Source organism: Hemibagrus wyckioides, linkage group LG27 (assembly GCF_019097595.1).
Source record: "Hemibagrus wyckioides isolate EC202008001 linkage group LG27, SWU_Hwy_1.0, whole genome shotgun sequence".
Lineage (NCBI taxonomy): Eukaryota > Metazoa > Chordata > Actinopteri > Siluriformes > Bagridae > Hemibagrus > Hemibagrus wyckioides.
In genome coordinates, this window is record NC_080736.1 from 13,164,039 (window position 1) to 13,182,688 (window position 18,650).

General features: G+C 39.5%; 1 protein-coding gene across 1 annotated transcript; it reads right to left on the reverse strand.

The window, feature by feature from the left end:
• Positions 1 to 19: 19 nt before the first annotated feature.
• fbxo3 (F-box protein 3) lies at positions 20 to 12,501 on the reverse strand. The gene is made up of 11 exons (XM_058382261.1): positions 12,376 to 12,501; positions 10,188 to 10,277; positions 9,889 to 10,052; positions 9,491 to 9,605; positions 8,030 to 8,234; positions 7,294 to 7,339; positions 7,049 to 7,133; positions 5,168 to 5,290; positions 1,688 to 1,803; positions 1,378 to 1,568; positions 20 to 1,128 (listed from the first exon to the last, which is right to left on the reverse strand). The coding sequence occupies exons 1-11, from the start codon at positions 12,465 to 12,467 to the stop codon at positions 997 to 999; spliced, it is 1,359 nt and encodes a 452-aa protein (XP_058238244.1). The 5' UTR covers positions 12,468 to 12,501; the 3' UTR covers positions 20 to 996.
• Positions 12,502 to 18,650: the final 6,149 nt, after the last annotated feature.

The following is an 18,650-nucleotide window of genomic DNA, read 5'->3' on the forward strand; positions in this document are numbered from 1 at the left end:
AATCAACATTGACAAAAAATAATGTTCATAGTTTTCTGTTTATTTACCCAAACATAAAAAACACACATTTACAAATAATAATGTACTTAACTTGAAAACCCTATTGCACTCCATAATTTTACAACAAAAAAGCAGAATAAATTGTAATTATAATGCTAGCAATAATCAGAATCTTATAATCATTAAGGTGAATTAGTGACTAATGCTGTCTTCCTTTAGAGATGGCTCACCAATGGTGTAAAACAAAAGGAAAAGAAAAATACAAGTCTCTGTTCCAATGCATAAATTCTCAAGGCTAAATGCAAATACAGAAAAGTTCTATATACAAAAAGTCTTGTCCAGTTCAAACACTTGTGTGTGTGAGTGTGTGTGTGCGCAAGTGTACATGTTCCCTCCTTTCTCTAATTCAGCAATGATTTCACTTGATAATCTATGATGTCCTTCAAAAGGAAATGATAAATTAAATAGATTTTACACACACATTTACATGTACTTGAATTAACATGATAACTGAACTAATCAAGGAAAAGCAAATACAGAAATTTTAGTGGTGGTGGTGGGGAGATGTGCCTGGTTAGACTGTCAGGTACTTTTGACCAATGTGCTTTTTGTAGATATTCTCTCTCACCGATTGTGTCTGTTCCTTAGTATCACATGATTCACTGAGTGTTAACATATTAAACATCCTATTAGACATCCAATGTAATTTTACAATTTTGATCTGATCAAGGTCATTTTTGGCTCAGTGTAACTATCTTGGATGATACTAATACTGAAGGCAAATAAAAACACAAACTTACTGTGTGTGTGTGTGTGTGTGACAAGAGGGGAGTACTGTTCATGGGAGGACAGACAGAAAGCCTTTGTATAGTAAACAATGGTCTAAGCATTGCTCTCTTTTGCCTCTGGACTGCTGTGTGTGCGTTTGTGTGTGTGTGTGTGTGTCTGTGTGTGTGTGAATGAGTGAGTGATAGACAGAGAGAGAGAATATATATGTCAGATGTGACGAGGACAGCGCCCTCCAGGATCAGCCATGTTCATACCATGCAGATCTCCCTCCTCATAGTTATCTGTGTCTGAGTCATTATCATTGTTGAAGACAGCAATGGGTGCATCTCTCACAGAGCTCTGTAATGAGATAGATAGAGAGAGAGAGAGAGAGAGAGAGAGAGAGAGAAAGTGATAAAGAATCTCTAAATCTCTAAAACTCTTAGCTGGCATTTTTATTTCTAGAATGAATTACATGCAAGAGATTTGCATTAAACATTAAGATAACTAAAAAGCCTGATGGGAGGTTTATATTTTTGATGAGATATAATTACAACTCTTATCATTAGGATGAGATAAAATTGGTAGTAGAAACTGGAACAGACGTACCGAGCGCACCATGGACTCACGGAAGGGTGGGCACACCATGTGGAATCTTGGTATGGAGACATCAAAGACCTCCGCTTTGTTTTTGAGCCTATGAAAGGTGTAGTGGCCTTCCATGTACTCAGAGGTTGTGGAGAATGTTGTGCAGCTGGCATACTCATGCACTTTACCAGGGGTCATCACTGGGAACTCCCCTATACATATGCACAGACACACACATTTGAGCTGAACGGGTTTTAAAGTTTGTTGCAGGTGTCTTGCGTATACATATAAATATGCATTATATTTGCATACTGCACATCTATTCACTCACCCACGACACCAGGACCTCGGACCTCCTCCACATTCCCATTTGCATTGGTGATTTTCCAGTAGCGGCTATCCAACTGGCATGCGCTCTCTGGCAGTGCTGACTTCGCCATCTCAATCCTCACGAACAAATGTAAACATGAAGAAAAGAATTAAGGGCTCTGTAAATGATCTGAAAACTTAAATCTGAATACTTAATTTATATTATAACAAAGACACACTAATTTAATTAAGGGTTAAGTGAAATTGATTCAGAGTCTTGAGGCAAGGCCAGAACCTTGACTGGAAGCTATATTTAAGACTGCACAGGGTATATAGCCTGCAGTTGACATCCTGTGTGTTCCAATCTAACTGCTTTTCTACAGGAAAGCAAGGTACAATGCATATTTTACGTATTAAGTATAAATAATATTTTTGTTGAAAGATGATGTGCTCATGCTCTGGTGGATAAGAAATAGACAAGTATTCATTTACCATGGTTACAACTCAATCAAAAATGTAAATTATTATCCATAAAATTCAAAAAAAGTAGTCTCAGATTAAGACTCTATTTCCTCTTCCAACCTTTTAGGTGACCATAAAGGGCTGACTTAACTAATTGATGTATTTTAATATTGGACCCAACATTTTGGTTTATTAAATGCTCATCGTGAGCTCAAGTCTGAATACTGGCCATTACGTTTATGGCTCAACTAAACTGATAATTACCCATAATTTATTAAGAACACGCAAAAGATGCAAAGGAATCACAAGGCATTTGTGCAAATTAATCTTTCCACAATGCTGCCATTCCAGCAGAATCTGAATACTTATAAGGTATGTGATGCAATACAGGGTTCAAAATTTTTCATCGTTTGTGATTTTGTGAACTGCTTCAAGACTAGGAAGTATTAACAAAAAAGAAAATCCTCAGTGACAGAAGATTCAGCAATGGTGTCCTGGGTTTATAACAAATAAAGCAGCAGATAAAACACAATCACCATCTAATTTAATAGGAACATCTGTACACCTGTTCATTTGTGCAGTTATCTATTCCAGTGGTTTTCAAACCAATGGCCCCTAGATTAAGATCAACAAGAACTCACAAACCCCAACAACCACAGTTTACACAAACATTAAAGAAAAATGTTTTAAACTATTCACAACATTTTAACAATACATTTATAATTTACATCTACAATGCATTTTTAACTAGAATTACTATATTCTATCACATTAATTTAGGCTTACATTTCAATAGGATGAATGTACCTGTTTTTAGGAGCTGTCAATCAGCTGTCTATCTTAATGTCCCATAATCTTAATATCATATCATATCATATCATATCATATCATATCATATCATATCATATCATATCATATCATATCATATCATATCATATCATGTACTCAGCGTGTTACTGTGCCATTCGACAAAAGGACCGTCTAAAGCTCACTTGCTATTTTCTCACTATGCATGGCCCATGACAGCAGTGGGCTTTATCAAAGTTTCCCCACTTATGCCTGCTATCAAGTATGCCACCTCATAAGATGCCTGCCTATAGGTTTTTCAATGCAAGTGGGATGCTTTGTATCCAGATGTCTTTGAATTTTTGCAGGCTTCACACTTTCATGGGCAAGCACGTCTGAACAGATTACACATTGAGAATGATGTACAGTGTCGACAACAGAGCATGTGAATCCATATTTTATGAATTTTTCTTGATACACTATATTGCCAAAAGTATTCGCTCACCCATCCAAATAATCAGAATCAGGTGTTCCAATCACTTCCATGGCCACAGGTGTATAAAATCAAGCACCTAGGCATGCAGACTGTTTTTACAAACATTTATGAAAGAATGGGTCGCTCTCAGGAGCTCAGTGAATTCCAGCGTGGAACTGTGATAAGATGCCACCTGTGCAACAAATCCAGTCGTGAAATTTCCTCGCTCCTAAATATTCCACAGTCAACTGTCAGCTGTATTATAAGAACGTGGAAGTGTTTGGGAACGACAGCAACTCAGCCACGAAGTGGTAGGCCACGTAAACTGACGGAGCGGGGTCAGCGGATGCTGAGGCGCATAGTGCGAAGAGGTTGCCAACTTTCTGCAAAGTCAATCGCTACAGACCTCCAAACTTCATGTGGCCTTCAGATTAGCTCAAGAACAGTGTGCAGAGAGCTTCATGGAATGGGTTTCCATGGCCGAGCAGCTGCATCCAAGCCATACATCTCCAAGTGCAATGCAAAGCATCGGATGCAGTGGTGTAAAGCACGCCGCCACTGGACTCTAGAGCAGTGGAGACGCGTTCTCTGGAGTGACGAATCGCGCTTCTCCATCTGGCAATCTGATGGACGAGTCTGGGTTTGGCGGTTGCCAGGAGAACGGTATTTGTCTGACTGCATTGTGCCAAGTGTAAAGTTTGGTGGAGGAGGGATTATGGTGTGGGGTTGTTTTTCAGGAGCTGGGCTTGGCCCCTTAGTTCCAGTGAAAGGAACTCTGAATGCTTCAGCATACCAAGACATTTTGGACAATTCCATGCTCCCAACCTTGTGGGAACAGTTTGGAGCTGGTCCCTTCCTCTTCCAACATGACTGTGCACCAGTGCACAAAGCAAGGTCCATAAAGACATGGATGACAGATGATGTGGTGGATGAACTTGACTGGCCTGCACAGAGTCCTGACCTCAACCCGATAGAACACCTTTGGGATGAATTAGAGCGGAGACTGAGAGCCAGGCCTTCTCGTCCAACATCAGTGTGTGACCTCACAAATGCGCTTCTGGAAGAATGGTCAAAAATTCCCATAAACACACTCCTAAACCTTGTGGACAGCCTTCCCAGAAGAGTTGAAGCTGTTATAGCTGCAAAGGGTGGACCGACGTCATATTGAACCCTATGGATTAGGAATGGGATGTCACTTAAGTTCATATGCTAGTCAAGGCAGGTGAGCGAATACTTTTGGCAATATAGTGTATTTCCGACTTTTCCTACTTTGAGCAGATGGGGTCTTGCTCTTATGTTTAGTAGAAACACATGGTTTAGACGACTCAGGCAGATAATCCATAATTTCCTCAGCATTTCTAGATTTGAGAATTACAAATTTATCCATTTCTGCGGTTATGGGTTTCACATGCAAAGGTGTGTTTTAGTTATACTGAGAGAGCGGTCACATGGTGATGTCAAATCTCACAAATTATTATTTAAAATAATTTGCATTCAACAGATTTAAATAAATGCTTACACCAGCTGGAAGCTTCATTAATTAACTCAGGGCCCCTGTCCTGAATAGGCAGCATTTTGTGTAACTATATATGGCTTGCAGTACTTCGTTTTTATCATTCTATTATTTATTGAATTTCACTGCTTCACAAACTCTGAAACCCTGTTACAGCTTCAACAGGTACAAACTGTAAAAGACAGATTCAAACAATATTTTTGAGCCTAACAAAAAGAATATTCAGAAATGTGATCAGAAATTGAGAACTGTTTGGTTGTTTTTACCTGATTCTGTATGTGAAGAAGAAGTGTGGTGGATGGACAGAGCTGAGCTCAGGTAGGAAAGAGGTGGAGACTGAGACGGTTATGTTATCAGTGGTGGCCACACACTTCTTATCATGGACATACCTATAGAAACATCCAACAAATAAAAAACTTGTTTTTATTTAAGTATACATTAGTGCTGGAGTTTGTTTACGTCAGAAACAATGAACAAATTTCACAGCTGTTTAATCAGACTGTCCAAATCTAACATGACCAACAGCAAACCTTTTTTTTTGATGTCATTGCTAACATCAGGATGTTTGGAACAGGAAAAGCATCTCATCAGGATTAGGATTTTTCAGCCCAAAAGTCGATTGCTTCCATCAGGTGGTACTGATAATGCTTTCAAAAATGGTGATGAGCCAAACATACTTCCAGTTCAAGACAGAATTGGTAGACATATACAGTAGAGATCAAAATATGAGAAAAATTTAAATATACTTGATTTTTTTCTGAAATATTGTTAGTCTTCATAGCTCAGAATGTGAAGGAATATTAGCTGTGGTTATCACTGTACCGCTGTTCTAAAAGCATGTTTTACAAAATACCGGTTCTGCAGTGTGTATGAAAATTGTGGGCTTATTGAAAGATAATCCCAAGAAGGTATCACTTGTTGCCGAAGGAGGTTCTGAAGAACATTTGCATTCATATAGCTGTATAAGAGGTCCAACAGCGGCAGAAAAAATCCCTTCACTTTAGTTATGTAATCAAGTCTAATTGATTTCAGTCAGATGGAAAACATTATGTTTGGCATCAAACTGGGGAAAGACTGAACCCAAAGTGTGTAAAGAGGTCAGTGAAAGGTGGAGGAGTGTCATGGTCATGGATGTTTTCCATTCCTTGTTAGCATCTCCCAATTAGCCTGTAATTTTCATGCAAAACACTGCCCATTAGGCACACTACAAAACAGGTAAAGCAGTTCCTAGAAGCTAAGAACATTGAAATAATGAAATGACCAGCCCAGAGTCCTGATCTAAACCTTATTAAAAACCTCTGGAAAATCCTTGGCAACAAGGAAAGAAACTCCACTACAGTGACCAAACTGTGAAAGAACCTGGAAGAAGAGTGGACCATGATCTCACCAGAGCAGTGGGAGAAACTAGTGATGTCCTACAGCTGCAGATGTGCTGAAGTCATTCAATGCAAGGGCCTCTTACTAATTTTTAACAGCTATAACGCTCATAATCTTGCTTTTTTGTTATCTTCATTTGTATTATATCATAATATTTACTGTTCTCTACTTCTGATCACTGTGTTTTCCTGTTTTTAAAGGTTTTTTGTTTAGTTATTTTGTAAAACCTGTTAGTAGAAGAGTGGTATACCTTCTAACATTCCTTCAAATTTTAAACAATGACGATTAACAATATTCCTAAAAAATCAACTGTTGATGAATCTTTCTCTTATTTTGATATCTGCTTTAAAAATGTGAGTACATAAAGGAGCTTACAATGATCTGCTTAGATAAGGGAACCAAGACTGTTCTCAAAACATTACAAGGCACTTACTGCTGTTATTGTCTCCATCACAAAACACTGTGTTTATAATTCTAACCCAGTTTTTTGTATTTAAAAAAGTTATTGCACTAGTTAAAATTATGTTTAAACAAATCTGTGCAATGTCCCTGAATATTTAAGCTCTCTTCAAACACTGATTTTTGTTCATGTTCATGAAGAGCAGCAGTAAATTTATCAAACTGCAACTATGAAACATAGCGTGTTTGTGCTTTATTGCGTCTGTACCATTAATGCTGTAAACATATTATTGTGAACATGATTACTCTTAATAAATGCACACACATACACGCATGCACAAATGTACACATACAAATGCACACACACAGACCTGAATATTTGGTCCCGGATGATGGGGTATTCTCCAGTCACTACGTTTTGAACATATGAGGTAAACCATTCAGTAAAGCTGGACCCTGGAAGATAGTGAACATGAGAAAGCAACACATGATCAGTTAACTTGGATAATATAATCTGGCAAACACATCATGTTCTAACACAGTTCTGGCTTAAAAGACATGTGAAGGGAACCAAAATACAACATTTTACTGTACACACCCAATGCCAGTGGCCTACCTGTGATGAACATATCAATAGCAGATGGATCTTGTGCTAGTTGATCCTGAAAAAAAAAAAAAAAGAGAGATGTCTTTCATTGGTCGCATGCACAAAACATTTAGTGGTGTTAACAACATGAACAAACCTGAGGTTCTCTTATTACTAATTATGTAATATTATTATGAATATTATCAAGAAGCCTTCATAGATGTAGACAGTGTGGTTAAGCAGCATGTGTATATAACTACATTCACTTACAAAATATCAAGACAATGCCAAGTTGGGAAAGATGCACCTGTTATTTGCAACTAATGTTTCCTTGGACAGTTTTGCTTGTCTCTAATGTACGAGTCTAAATACCACTGGATCTTATTCACAACTGATGGAAAATTAGAGCAGGAGATCAACCATTGAACCAGGTCAGCGGTGTTATAGTCATTGCACCAGTCTATTGTGGTGAAGTAGGAGCTCACTGGGTAAACAGTGGAGATGATGTTTCAGCTGCTGTGCACATATGTTCCAATAATTAAAAATAAACAGGCCAAGTGCACTTTAATCATCACATACTAATCATCTGAAAGGTGCTAGAAATCATTATGGGTTTATTATCTGTTACTCAGACAATCAGGCAATGCTGAATGTGTTTTGTTTAACTTGCTAAGATAATTTATAAAGAAAGAAAGAAAGCTATGGTCATACAGCATGCTATTCTTACATTATAGGGAACTACTAAAGAAAGCGTGAGCATTCTAACCGGACAATGGTAGAAGATCTCGCTGCGTGTGCGTCCCTCTGTGCTTTCTAAGGCCATGTACTGGCTCAGTCCAGTGTGAAAGCAGAAGGTGAGAGGGAGGCACTGCCTCATGCCCTTCCTCTGCTGAAATCCCCCCGCTGCTGTCTCAATGTCCAACAGGTCCTCTGAGCGATAGTGATTGGACAAGGCCATACTGCCCATCAACCTGGGGTGGGGGAGAGCACAGCATTATCAGACTTACACTACAGAGACATTTTTTATGTGCTGAATAAACGTTTTTACTCCTTGCTTTGTAGCAAAAATATCATTCTTCTTGACAGGAATAACTGTGACACATATTTAATGTCTGTCAGTTAATATATTTTAAAATTCAGCATTAGTGAGGGAATAAAAAGAGACACTGTAGGTAAACCCAGTACTACTGGGGCTGCAGGAATTATAAATCCAAAAGAGATGATTTCGATGCTGCGGTGACTTGGAATAACATATACCCAAGCTTGCAAAACTGTTGAGTGTGTGCATTCACAGGTAAAAGAGACTCTTCCCACACCAATAAAAAGGCTTATAATTAGGGTTAGAGCAGAAGAAAAACACCTGCAGCTTACCCATGTTCACCCAGATCCTTATAATTATGTGGACTACCCTGATCTTTTTCACTATCCTGGGAAATATAAGTTCCTTGTTGACACCCAAAAGGAGCAGGTGTACACAGTTCCCTCACTGTACTTTCAGGTTTATATTGCGTTATTATCTTCTACTAACATTTATACTTGCTGTGTTGAATCTGAACATCTATGTTCAAAAGGAGGAATTAGTGTGGCTATTATAAACTTATGTATCTCTTAAATGATGTGTTGTGAACTATATCATTCAAATGTTGTTTAAGTCTCACAGGAGAACAAGTGCCAACTTCCACTGATGTGTGTATGCTAGTTTGACAAGAGACTTGCTTCATATTCTTATAACGTAGATACGAGCAATAGAATCTTAGTTTTCGAACTCCCTTTTCTTGACGGATAACTAAGAGAGAAAAATAACTATTACGTGATGTGGAAGAAAGACTATGAAGAATAAACCACTTCATATGATAAGTAGGAGGATCTATGTTAACCAAGCTTGTTGGTAACTAATCGTGCATTCTTTTTTTGTTCTCTGATGATGAATAATTCATGTACTGTATTCTTCTATATATATTCATGCAAAACTTCAGAACCCTTTATAACACTCTGTAGCACTCCAAGATAAACTTGGATAAAGCACGAGTGGCTGCCTGGGTTCATGAATAAGTACTTTGATTAAATAAACACTTGCTTGAGCACATTTAAGTGTTAGTAATGACTTCATATAGAGATGAATTTCTACCACTGTATATTTGAAATTATTATAAACATTGTGTAAATGCTTTCAATGGCAAAGCATTAATTCATATTTTTGTATTTCTCAGTATAAGGCATGTCTCACCCAGGCACCACCAACTTTTGTCCATTATGTATCCTGTAGGAACAGCGGTAGTCATTGGGGAGCTTGCAGCCTATTTGGGCTTCAATAGCATCCAGCTCTTCCTCTTTTGCGCCCTCTATTGACAGAGAATAAGACACACACATTTAATTTTATTGTGTTTGCGTGTTTTTCATCCTGCTTATTTATATTAAACTGAGATCATTTATGGCGTACAATTTCATCATAGCAGCAATCATTTCCTAGAATTTGCTGATATTTGATGTAAGAAGTTATTATATTATTATAATAAGAAGAATTATTAACTGTTATTATTATTGTTATTATTATTATTATTATTATTATTATTATTATAAGATTATAGACAGTAAAGAAAAACAATGAGAGGTTGCAGGAAGCACCTTTAAGAGAGGCAATCATTCGTGGACATTTTTGGCCCAGGTAGGACTTCAGGTCATCCCAAGCTTTTTTTAGTGTGCTGTAGTAATCTATATAGCGACCAAGGTCAGCATAAAAGTCTTGGAACAATTCCCGCCAGCTCTGCCCTCTCTGTCCCTTATCGGCTCTAAAAAAAAAGAAAAACTAGTATCTTAGACATCATAAATCATAATGGGCTAAAATACACACTGAACGAGAGAATAAAATAGAATTTGACAGAGTGAGTGAAGCTACTTGTTGTATAGCTGCTTGTTGAACTTACTCTGTGAGAAGCCAGTGCTTCAGGCAAAGCCTCTTCCATAAAGGGTTGTGACCTGTCAGTTCATTCAGACGCCGACTTACAAGACTGCAACTGAAAGCAGAAAAAACAAACAAACCAGGTCTCATGTTTAACTTGCTTTAACTTGTGGGAAAAGTTTGGGGATGACTCCTTCCTGTTCCAACATGACTGCACACCAGTGCACAAAGCAAGGTCCATAAAGACATGAATGAGCGAGTGTGATGTGGAGGAACTTGACTGTCCTGGACAGAGTCCTGACCTCAACCTAATAGAACACCTTTGGGATGAATTAGAGCGGAGACTCTGAGCCATTCCAAAACTGGGACATCTGTCTTTACATGCACATGACTGTAATAAGGAGTTGGCCCACGCTTTGCAGCTATAACAGCTTCAACTGTTCTGGGAAGGCATTTCACAAGGTTTAGGAGTGTGTTTATGGGAATTTTTGACCATTCCTCTAAAAGCGCATTTGTGAGGTCAGGCACTGATGTTGGCCGAGAAAGTCTGGCTCACAAAGTTGGGAGCGTGAAACTGTCCAAAATGTCTTGGTATGCTGAAACATTAAGAGTTCCTTTCACTGGAACTAAGGGGCCAAGCCCAACCCCTGAAAAACAACACCTGAATTCAATTTGGAGGGGTGTCCCAAAACTTTTGGCAATATAAGTGTATTTTCTTTGGAGGTTTTAACTCCAACTGTTAAACTAAAACATACCAGACTTGATTTTATTTATTTTAGTAGCCTGCTATTTCTTTTAGTGATCTGTTTGAGTTTTGTAATATCCTTTCATCACATTCCCTCCAGCACTGCTGTATACTGGACCTATTGGAGATGAAGGATAGGAACTGGTCTAGAAATCAACCTTTAATCAAATCTGACTTCTGTTAAATCTGACTGACTGAGACAGATCCTGTTGCTTTATTTGTTGATGTAACTTTTGTACCATTTTAGATAATGAACTTTGGCCACAAACAAAGTTCTTTGGCATTGGATGGTTGGAGCCTATTAAAGCTTTCTATGTATTAGATCACCCTTATGGCCTGTATAAACTTTGGGGAGATACAACTGGGGTGTGTTTTGTGGCAGATTGTGTTCACAACAGCTGCTTAATGTGGTGCAACAGTTTCATTAAAATCAATGGTACAGCTTTACTTAGAAAAATAAGGGCTTACATTAGTGTGCAATGCCTTACAATATACTAAAACAAACCACAATAACTCTTGTTCTGCATTAATATATATACTACTACTACTACTACTACTACTAATAATAATAATAATAATAATTATTATTATTATTATTATTATTATTATTATTATTATAGTGATGATAAAATAATAATAGGCAGCCAAAAACTTTATCTTTTACTAACTTTCCATTTTTCATAATCATTGTTAAATCTATTACGAAAACTAAAGAATTAACACAGATATCAAACTGTTTTTGAAAACTAAAAAAATTGTAAATAATACCAATCATATCATTAAGTGTTAAATTACGATAGACAAAAAATGACACAATTACTGACATTTTTTGTGATCTTTTTTTTTCTTTTTTTAAGATTTACAGCTCATACCCAGCATACTACCGTACTATGTAGTGTGGTTAAATATAGTCCACATACTGGTCAGTGCGCTAGTGTGTGTTATAGATGCAGCGCAAATGTTTTAATGGCTAACTAGCTAACAACGTTCATAAGTGTGGGGCACAATGCAGAGACCATATCAGGAAAAAGTGTTGCTATTGAGAGAATAAATTAAATTAACACGCTTTCGGACACTTAACATGAACTATTCCGTTAAGTACTTTCAGTTCCTCATTCCCCGAGTCAGCTTGTTTACATCTGTACGGTGGTTGGCTGGTTAAAGAGACCAACTGTAAGAAGCTAACAAGCTAGCTAGCTATTTGCTTCTGTGCGTTAGCTAAACATGTTGCTTCATACACAGATGTACTGTTGACTTTAACAGATCTATGCATAAGCATCGAAACACATAAATTACACAGAGTCTTACCATAACCTCACTATTTTATTGCACTGAGTATCATAATAAGCTAGCCTGCTACTTCTGCAGCAAGGAAGACAGCTGGCCGAAAACTTTCCAAATACTTTTGAGAAACTTGGTATTTAACCATGACTAATTGCACAAATTCGGAAAGGCGATAACTGCTCACCTGACCAAATCTCTGAAGTCAAGAAATGACAGAATCAAAAGCAAAGGATCGGACGGTAAACTGTCCAAACTGAGAACAGTGGCTGCCGCCATCTTGGTGCGTGATGATGAAGCCCCGCCCCCATCACGTTTGACACACGAGTGGGCGTGCCTTTCTCTACACCTGCCCTCCGTTCGTGTTTGTAAACATATGTGACGTCACCATAGTCTAACACCAATATAATAGTTATATTCATTATTATTATACTATACAGTAGCATATAAAACAGTGGTGAGACTGGCCATGCTGTATGGTTTAAAGACAACCATCAAAGTCAAAGTGAAAGAAGCTTTATTGTCACTTCAACCATATATAGCTGATGCAGTACACAGTGGAGTGAAACAACGTTCCTCCTAGACCAAAGGTGCTACACACAACAAAGACAAAGTACAGTGACGCAGACAAACATAGAGCTAAACATAGAGATAAAAACTAAACTATACTTAAGGTGCAATCTTTAGTAAAATCTAGACATACAACAGAAGTGCACAGGATGGCAAGACAAGACAGTGCAGACAAACAACATATAGACTGACTCTGTGCAAAAGAATAGTGTTGACAGTGAGTGCAAATATTAAAGTTAAACATGTAAACAGGATCAATGTAAAGTTTAAAGTGTAATGTAAAGTGACATATGCGTGCAAACAGGACATTATAGTTCTCTGTTGAGAGCAGTTCTCAGTTGTGTGTGTGTGTCTGTGTCCAGCACAGTCTGTGTCACTGAGGAAGAGGTAGGAGTCAGAGCTGAAGATGTTGAGGTTCTCTTTGTGAGTGACACGGTTGGACAGGATTAGGAACGAATACATCAGAGGGACAGCTCATGTTGGATGTTTGGGGGACAGAGTTAGGAAGACCAGATTAAGATGGTTTGGACATGTTCAGAAGAGGGAGAGTGAGTATATTGGTAGGAGAATGTTGGACATGGAGCTGCCAGGCAGGAGGCAAATGTAATATGTAATAAATGTAATAAATGAGGATATGAAGCTAGTGGGTGCAAGTGTTGAGGATGCAGAAGATAGGGATAGGTGGAGAGAGATGATTCGCTGTGGCGAGCACTGAAGGGAAAAGCTGAAAGAAGAAGAATTATTATTATACTGGCAAAACAAACAATATATATATAGATATAAAATACTACATTTTAAAAATGTCTTTTTTGAAAAAGATATATTTACTAGCTCATGCAACAAGAAATTTTGCATTCATGCAGTTATCACCCAATAAGCTCTGTAATGCATAATAAAACAATTCAGATAAAAGTGAAGTGCTTCAGTTAACAGGATCACCAAAAGTGAACAGTTGAAGATTGGAAAAACTTTTTTTTCAGTACATAAAAGGGCATCTACATCATATAACGTCAGATTCTAATTGACTAAAGGAAGATGCTGGGCATGCGTGACATCTGGCAAGTAATGCAATAATTATAAGTAATAGCTTCTATTATGCGGTGAAAAGTGGCACTGCTTGGTGACCAACCGACCGCAACTGTGGCCACCAAAGTAGACAAGAAGTGATAAGACTTACACCACTGGCCAGAGTGGTGGTCACAAGCCTTAAGGGCCTCTTACCAGGCACAGTAGGTGTAGCCTTTCCTGCTCCGAAGACTGATGAGGTGGAGGGCAGGCAATGGGTGCAGAATTGCTTTAACTATCTCCAGGCAGGAGAAGGCTACTGATATAGCCAGCAAATCTCCTACTCTCTTGAGGGAGGTTAAGGCTAACAGAAGAGCTGCTTCTCGGGTTAGAAATTTCTCTGAGGCTGACTCCAAGGACTTTATTCCCTCTAGGACCACCAGAGAGAGCACAGTAGGGGACTTCAAAAGGCCTCAGCCATCCAGCATTGCATAGAAAATGAGAGAACAAAGGGTGCATGGCCAGCAGAAAAAGGCAAAATATACACTTAAAAGGTAGCAGGGGCTAGCCTCTCTGAGAGGTGTTTCTGAAGGAACTGGGCAATGAAATGGGGCCAGGGGCACTGTTAGGAGTTGATAGGAGGTCCTCCAATTCACTTCTATTTCAGGGCATGCAGTTTTCAAGGGCAAACTAGAGGGGGCAGTGGGTTGACTCCTCAGAAGCAAACAAATCCACTTTCAATCCACTCAGCCGTATCTCTGCTATTTGGCCTCTAACACCTGCAAATGGTTCTGCCATCTCAAGTCAAGTTGAGTCAAGAGAATTTTTACTGTCATTTCGACCATATATAGCTGATGCAGTGCACAGTGAAATGAAATGCTTCTCCAGGATCCTGGTGCTACATAAAATACAGAGTTACATAAAACAACAAAAAATTAACTAAACTAATAAAGAAAACTTATTAACCAACTGACATATTGTCAGTCAGTGCAACATTGTGCAAACAGTGCAAGACAAAAAAAACAGTTGGGGTGCAAAACGGCTATAGCAGAAAAAGTAGAAATTTAATGTGCCAAAAAATTTTTTTGTTTGTTTGTTGCAGCATGTACAAAATGTACAGTTACAAAACTGCAGACTGAGTACAAAGATGTATAGTTGAGTATGGCTGTGTGCATGTGTGTGTGTGTGTGTGTTAGTCAAGTCCCTGAGTGTTGAGGAGTCTGATGGCTTGAGTGAAGAGACTGTTGTTGTTGTGAGGACCCGAATGCTTCTGTGTATTTTCCCAGATGGTAAAAGGGTGATGCTTTGCGGATGCAGCATGTGGTGTAAATGCCTATCTATCTGCTGCAGGGTGGTGATATATTAATATATTATTTATTTATCTCCCAGGCCTCAGCCCCTGCATTGACAGGAAGTCTGCTGCCAGATTTGCATATCCCCAAAGTTTGGGGGAGGGAGTGTTTCTATGCTAGAAAAAAAGCCCTCACTTCCAAACAGCTTATGTGCCATCAAAGTTGAGGGACTTCCTAAAGCCATGGGCTGAGCAGCCAAGGAGAGTCACACCCCAGGCCACGAAAGAGATGCCTGTAAATTTTCTGCGATGGCAGCGAGCCCCAAGAATAGGACTTAAGTTTGGAACTGGGGTCTTCCAAAAATGAAGGGTATGAGGCCCGCAGCACGCAAACCTACACCTGGGTGATTCAGACAATGAAAACCTCTGCACTTGAGTGTAGTATTATCCATGGACAATACATGGTTGCCCTTCAGAGGCAGTAGAAGGTGTTTCAAAGCTAGAAACACAACCCTCATTTCCAGGCAGTTTATGAGAGATGAGGACCCCTTCACATGGCATGAGCGGGGCGTACACCAAGAAACACACCCCAGCCCATGTGAAATGTACCCATCGAAGTCCAGGGTCTTTTCCACATATGAAAGGTATGAAGCCTGCAGTGCATAACCCTTATAACCCTAGATGAGTGATTGCAGGTAGAAATCCCCTGCTCTTGAGTCAGAGCTGGGATTGTCGCCTGGACAGGAGACCACAAGGGATAATGTTGGCTGCTACTGCCAGGATACCTAATAACCTCTAAGTCTGAAGGAAAGATATACGGGTATTGGCCTGATGTAGCTTGTAGTGGCAAGCATTGAATCCATATGAGCAGGTGACAAACGTGCATGCATTGCCCTATAAAAGTGGGGTTTTTTTTGAGAGGGAGAAAGCACAATCTTTCTGAGATTCAGCCTGAGCCCCAGCCACCTGATATGGGCAAGTAAGATATCTTAATGCCTTGCTGCAAGCTCGCTCAACTGAGGTAAAATAAGATAAGCATTGCTATATTTCAGTAGATAGATGGAAAGGAGCCAGAACAGGATACATGCATTTCATGCAGGTCCATGGCTACAGAGCTAGACCGAAAGGAAGAAATGGGTATTGGTAAGCTCTCAGGGAAAGGAACATGATTTCTGGCCCCTTTGCCCAGGAGGGAGAGAAGTTCAGGCAGAAGGAACAAAACTCATTTTGTGTGCATCATGGTGGGTAGTACACCTTTGAAACAAGGGGGCAGGAGGCTGTGTATCCTCTACAGAGTACTATGGTGTCTAGAACCCATTGAGATACATTTGGTAGAAATCGTCCAGTTTCTCTGCAATCTGCTGTCTGGTGGCAGGGGATATCCAAAGGTTCTGAGAGGAAGGGATCTAAAGGCCCAAAGCCATTGGGTGCATCTGACCCCAAAACATCAGAGATGACAGAGTTGGCAAGGGTGGCCCTTGAGAGCATCAGGGAAGGTCGGCAAGGTGTTAGCTAAACATGCTTGGGCCCACCTCGCAGGGAAGCTGCTCTCAGACGCCTGACACCTGATGGTTCACTCCTCCTTTTTGGCTTGCCTGGTGGAGATGGCTGATCTTAAGTTCTCTGTCCCCAGATGAAACTGCCCCTAAATGAGGCTGGGAGTGACTAGTGAATGGCCCAGATTCATGGATGCAGCAAGGGATTAGCGATCTGAATGCCCAAGACTGCTGTTTAACCTTCTGGTACTTGTCGATGACAGAATTGACTGCATCATCTTTATCTTTGGCCTTGATCCCTGCTGCTTTAAGACACAGGTGCCTCCATGACAAGTCTGTTGCCCGGCAGAGCTCTGACTTCTATCCAGCTCTCTCAGCAGGTTGGCATGGTAAGCCTGCAAAACCTCCATGGTCTGCAGGGGCACTCCAACCTGGCTTGCCACCATGTAGGCTTTGCCTTAAGGGTAATCAGGGTTTTCTCTACAATGCTGCTAAAGTGGGAGAGATAGCTCGCAAGCACTTCCACCCTGTGCAGAACCCCATACCCATGCTCCTGAAGCCCCACTGTCGCTGATTAGTTGGTGTAGGCAGTGGTGAAAGGGCAAGCCGAGTATGGATTTCTCTAGGACCTAGACACCTTAGTGTAAAGGCCCAGGAAAAATGTTAGATTGCGGCGTGGTGGTAGCACATGGCCCAAAGTCAGGTAGCAGTCACCAAGCTTTGAACAAACAACACTGTCCTGCTCATTAGGCCAAGCTGAGCTTGAATACAGCATGTATGACTACCTTGATCAGTTCCTTTAACCAGCAGACTGTATGTATATTCAGCCAATAATATTGGTATTTGTTCACAGGGGCTTTGGACCCTGGCTCCATAAGGGTTGTTCCTATAGCATCAACCCATGAAATAGTGTGGTGTCGTTTTCAGATGTCATAGCCCATCCATTTTGTTTGATGTGTTGTGAATTCTGAGGTGCTTTTCTGCTTATCACAGAGGTAAAGAGTAGTTATTTGATTTTTTTCTAGTCTACCTATCAGCTAAAATCTGTTTTTATTACTTTCTCATAAACAGGGCATTTCTGCCCATAGAACTGCTGCTCACTGGATGTTTTGAACTTTATACTTTTACCATTTTGTGTAAACTCTATAGACAATTGTGCGTGAACATGCCTGGTCAGCAGTTTCTGAAAAAAAAAAGACAGGCCACCTTGCATCACTTATCATGCGACTGTCAAAGTCACTGAGATTATATTTTTAACTCTGGTGTTTAATGTAAACACTCACCTCACAATATAATATCAATAACATTTTACCAGGCATTTTACCAGGCATTAGCCTGTTTATAGAGATTTTAAAGTTTTCTTTTCTTAATATCAACTTTTGATTCAAATGTGCAGAGAGACCTTTGCTTGTCCTATGTTTTCTGTCCTCAGGGGGGCAGCAGAGAACAGAGTTTGCACTGTGGTCACTGAGTTTTGTGGCATGTTGCTGTACCTGTTTTCGTCACTGGCTCATACAAAGCTTCTGTAGCTGAATGTTTGTAGCTGGAAGTGTATTTAGTTAATCCAGCCAGCCATAAAGCAAATGAAGTCTAGTCTATTCTATTAATGTTTGCACTGTGTCAGATAGGGTACTCAAAGAAAAGATAGAAATTATGCTATTTTGGTTCTAGGATTCCTACCTTATGTGTGCACATCACAACTGGCCTGTGTTTCATAATGTGTTCTTGTGTATATATTTTGCATTACAAAGTGACTGAATGAAAATAATCAAACCTGTGCAACATAAGCAGGTCAACAATTACCACTGAGGAATTCAGACATGTGTCATATATAGTGTTACTTTCTGATCTGAATGACATATTCTGTTCTTTTGCTTTAAGCTCTATTAAAGCATTAAGCTTCTCTTTATGCATTATTGCCTTTTTTGGGTGTGATATTTATATATTGCATCTGTCTGATCTTATTTTGACAAGATATATTCAGTGCTGCCATCTGAGCTGAGATCTGAAGTTCATATAAGTTGCTCATATCGAAATCTACTCCATGTAGACTCTCCAGTGGGGTCCCACATGGCTCAGTACTTGGTTCTCTTCTTTTCT